Here is a 4,174-nt window from a genome sequence, read left to right on the forward strand (position 1 = left end):
CAAAAATAATATAATTTAATCTATTATATAGATTAAATATTAATTATTAAAAAGTCTTTAAAAAAACGTTTTAAATATCTTTATGTGGGTGGCTCCTCTATACTTTATCTTTATTGTATGTAAATTGTTTTGACATCTAGCAGTTTGCTTCTTCTTTCTTTCTTTTTTTTTTATATAATTCGCTGCAATTTATAGCCGCGATTTACATGTAATTTTTTTTAAAATCCTACTACTTGTAGTCATTAACATAAAATACGTACATGATTCAAATGTAATCAATCTTAACTTCAATTATTGTACACATAAAGTACATATTTAGGTAATATTAAGATAAAGTTATTTTATTAATGTTATTTATCCTCAATTTTGATTATAACACACACATTTATTATCATCATCAGTGACGGAACTACATAATAGAAAAAACGAGTAATAGTCTCTATAATTTTAATTTTTTACATATAAATTATATGTACATTTTAATTTAACCTCATTTAAAATTTTATTTTAATCTTATTTTATTATGTAAATACTGTTGGTTTTATTTAATATTTCATCTAACTTCACCCCCTAACTACCATATACAAAGTGTCCAAATTCTTAAAGAAATTTTGTGTCAAAACTCAAAATTGTGTTTTGGAAGGATGAATTTTTAGGGTTTAAATCTACTTACCATTTGATATTATCCTGTGTGTTAGAGAATTATTAGAATCAATTAGATCAATTAGTATCATATTAGTATCGTTTATATTTATAGCATATCTGTATATTAATTGTACGATTATGTGTCTTTATTACGTTGATTCATCTAGCACCTATAAATACCCCTTGTATATTGTACATTTCATCAAGCTGAATAATACACAACACATTTTTCTCAGATATCTCTCTTGTTTCTAACATGGTATCAAGAGCCTAACATTTTTTTCAATGAACATTTGTTCATAGCCTCCTTCTTTTCTTCTTCCGACAGTGCTACTTTGCTCTCGTTTTCGTTCTATTTTCGACGCTTTGGTTCGTCACCTCTACCGTCATCGTGTTCGTCTTTCTGTCAGGATTCCAACGCCGCCGGAATCGTTGCCTGAAGCCACCGGACGCGCCGCCACGCGCCGCCGGAACCTCCCTGACTACCTCCATTGTTCCTCATCCCAGATGGTTCAGTAGCCGTCCGATCTTGGCCTCGAACACACGTCCTTGGAGCCTCCACATGTCGCGCAGCCAGCTTCCACCGCGACCCGCAAACCCGCGACTCAACCCGACTTGGCCTCTGGTTGACCCGCCGTCCACCTGGTCACCAGCTTGTCCTCCTCGCCCTCTCATGGACTGTCACGTGTCACTACTTCGCTGACGTGGCACTGACGTGGCGCTGCGTGTCACTGATGTGGCAGACACGCGGGACCCTCCACAGCCTCCTGTTCTTCCGCCTTCTCCATCTCCCGATGATTCCAGACCGGACGATGATCCTGCTCCTACCGTCATGCCTCCTCCTCCCGGTCGTTCTTCTAGGGTAAGGAATCCACCTCCTCATCTTCTTGATTACCATTGCTTTTCTACTATTCTTCATCAACATGAACCTAAAACATTCAGAGAAGCCTCCTCAAACCCAAATTGGCAACAAGCAATGCAAGAAGAATTACAGGCGCTTGAAAAAGCACACACTTGGAATTTGGTTGATCCTCCTTCTGATCAGGAAGTTGTGGGCAGTAGATGGGTATACAAGATCAAGACTCGCTCTGATGGCTCTATTGACCGTTATAAGGCCCGCTTGGTTGCTCAAGGTTGTACGGAAGAATATGGTATTGATTATGAAGAGACTTTTGCCTCTGTCGCTCGTCTTACATCTGTTAGAGCTCTTCTTGCCATTGCCGCGGTTAAAAAATGGTCTCTCGGTTAGATGGATGTGAAGAATGCATTTCTTAATGGGGATTTGAAAAAGAAAGTCTATATGAAACCACCTTCGGGATATCCTTGTCCTTCTAATAAGGTTTGTCTCCTTCGCAAGGCACTTTATGGACTTAAGCAAGCTCCTCGTGAATGGTTTGACAAATTCAGCACTACCATATGCAGTTTTGGTTTTACTTGTAGCCCTCATGAGAATGCGCTCTTCATTCGTAAAAGCGAACATGGAGTTGTTCTTCTACTTTTGTATGTTGATGACATGATCATTACTGGGGATGATGTTGATGATATCTCTGATCTCAAGGCCTCACTTCATCGTACCTTTGAGATGAAAGATCTTGGTTCTCTCAGCTATTTCCTTGGTCTCGAGGTCATCTCCACTGATGATGGCATCTATCTCTCTCAAGCTAAGTATACTTCACATCTTCTTGCTCGCGCTGGGATTACAGATAGTCGCACTGAGTCTACTCCTCTTGAGCCTAATGTTCGATTTACCCCTATGGATGGCACTGTTTTGGATAATCCGACTCTCTATCGACAGTTAGTTGGCGGTCTCGTCTACTTGACTGTCACCCGACCAGACATCGCCTATCCGGTTCATGTACTTAGCCAGTTCTTGTTAGCTCCTCGTACTACTCACTATGCAGCAGTTCTACGCATTCTTCGCTACATCAAAGGCACTCTATTTCATGGCCTTTATTTTTCTGCCCATTCCTCTTTGTCTCTTCAGGCTTACTCCGATGCTGATTGGGCTGGTGATCCCACTGATCGTCGTTCTACTACTGGTTACTGTTTGTTGCTTGGCGACGCTCTCATTTATTGGCGTGCTAAAAAGCAAACGTTCACTGCTCGCTCAAGCACAGAAGCTGAGTATCGTGTCCTCGCTGATACCACTGCTAAAGTTATCTCGGTTCGTTGGCTTCTCGAAGACTTGGGTGCTCCTCAGTCGTCCCCTACTGATGTTTTTTGTGATAACCGCAGTGCTATTCAGATCACCCATAATGATGTGTTTCATGAACGCACCAAACACATTGAGATTGATTGTCACTTTGTTCGGCAACGTATCCTTATTGATGTTGTTCGTCTCATTGCTGTTGGAACACTAGATCAGACTGCTGATATCTTCACGAAAGCTCATCACCCAACTCGTTTCCGGACTTTGTTATCCACACTCAAGATGGTATCCTTAACTCCCACTTGAGTTTGAGGGGGGATGTTAGAGAATCATTAAAATCAATTAGATCAATTAGTATCGTATTAGTATCGTTTATGTTTATAGCATATCTGTATATTAATTGTACGATTATGTGTCTTTATTACATTGATTCATCTAGCACCTATAAATACCCTTTGTATATTGTACATTTCATCAAGCTGAATAATACACAACACACTTTTTTAGATATCTTTCTTGTTTCTAATAGTGTGTATATGGAACAGCTTCTAAATTAACCACATTGGTGTATTATTAATAAAAAAAAAATCAAATTCTCTCAAATAAAACTAATAGTCAAGTACGGAAATGCCTTTTCGGAAGTGACTATCCATCCACTCCACATTTTTTTTTAAGAAAAAAATTTAGGGGATGAACATTTATTTATGTATTTATGTTTTTGTCTTATTTTTTAATCAATACTAGCTAATTTATACTTTTTACACAAAAAGTGTTGATTTCCTAACGTTTATATATCTTTTCTTAATTACGAAATTTGTTATTTTTTAAAGAATTTAAATTTAGATTTTAATGACTTGAGTTTGGTCAATAATAATATATATGTAATTTTACTTTGTTTTTAATTATAAATTAAAAAAATTTTATAAATATTAAACGATATATATAACTTTAAAACAAAAACTTTAAAACTTTTGAACGGAAAATAAAACCAAAAATTGAAAAAAAATTGAATGCATGAGATTTTTTTTTTGTGACCGGATGCATGAGATGAAACCTCTTATATACAGCCATATATATACATTTATTAATTATTACTATCATCAATAAAATTTGTGAAATAATTTTAGATTATAGAAAGAATTTCAAGTATTTTAAGAATATCTGTAATTTAGTAATTTTAATCGTTAATTTTAATTATAAAATATATGTATAATATATATTAATTAAAAATAATGACTAAGATTATTAAAATACTTAAAAAGTTTCTTAGATTATATATGGAATTACTACAATAAAAAATATAAGACTATCAATAATTCAATATACGTACCATGCATATCTTCACTTGAGAAAATACAGAGAAATAAGTTTTAATTATTT

General features: G+C 35.7%; 1 protein-coding gene across 1 annotated transcript; it reads left to right on the forward strand.

Moving 5' to 3' along the window:
• The first annotated feature begins 1,894 nt into the window (after nt 1-1,894).
• Nucleotides 1,895-3,100, forward strand: LOC107481082 (uncharacterized mitochondrial protein AtMg00810-like). The gene has a single exon (XM_016101295.3). It carries the CDS (start codon nt 1,895-1,897, stop codon nt 3,098-3,100), a length of 1,206 nt encoding a protein of 401 aa, XP_015956781.1.
• Nucleotides 3,101-4,174: the final 1,074 nt, after the last annotated feature.

The sequence above is a fragment of the Arachis duranensis genome, chromosome 3, assembly GCF_000817695.3.
Source record: "Arachis duranensis cultivar V14167 chromosome 3, aradu.V14167.gnm2.J7QH, whole genome shotgun sequence".
NCBI lineage: Eukaryota > Viridiplantae > Streptophyta > Magnoliopsida > Fabales > Fabaceae > Arachis > Arachis duranensis.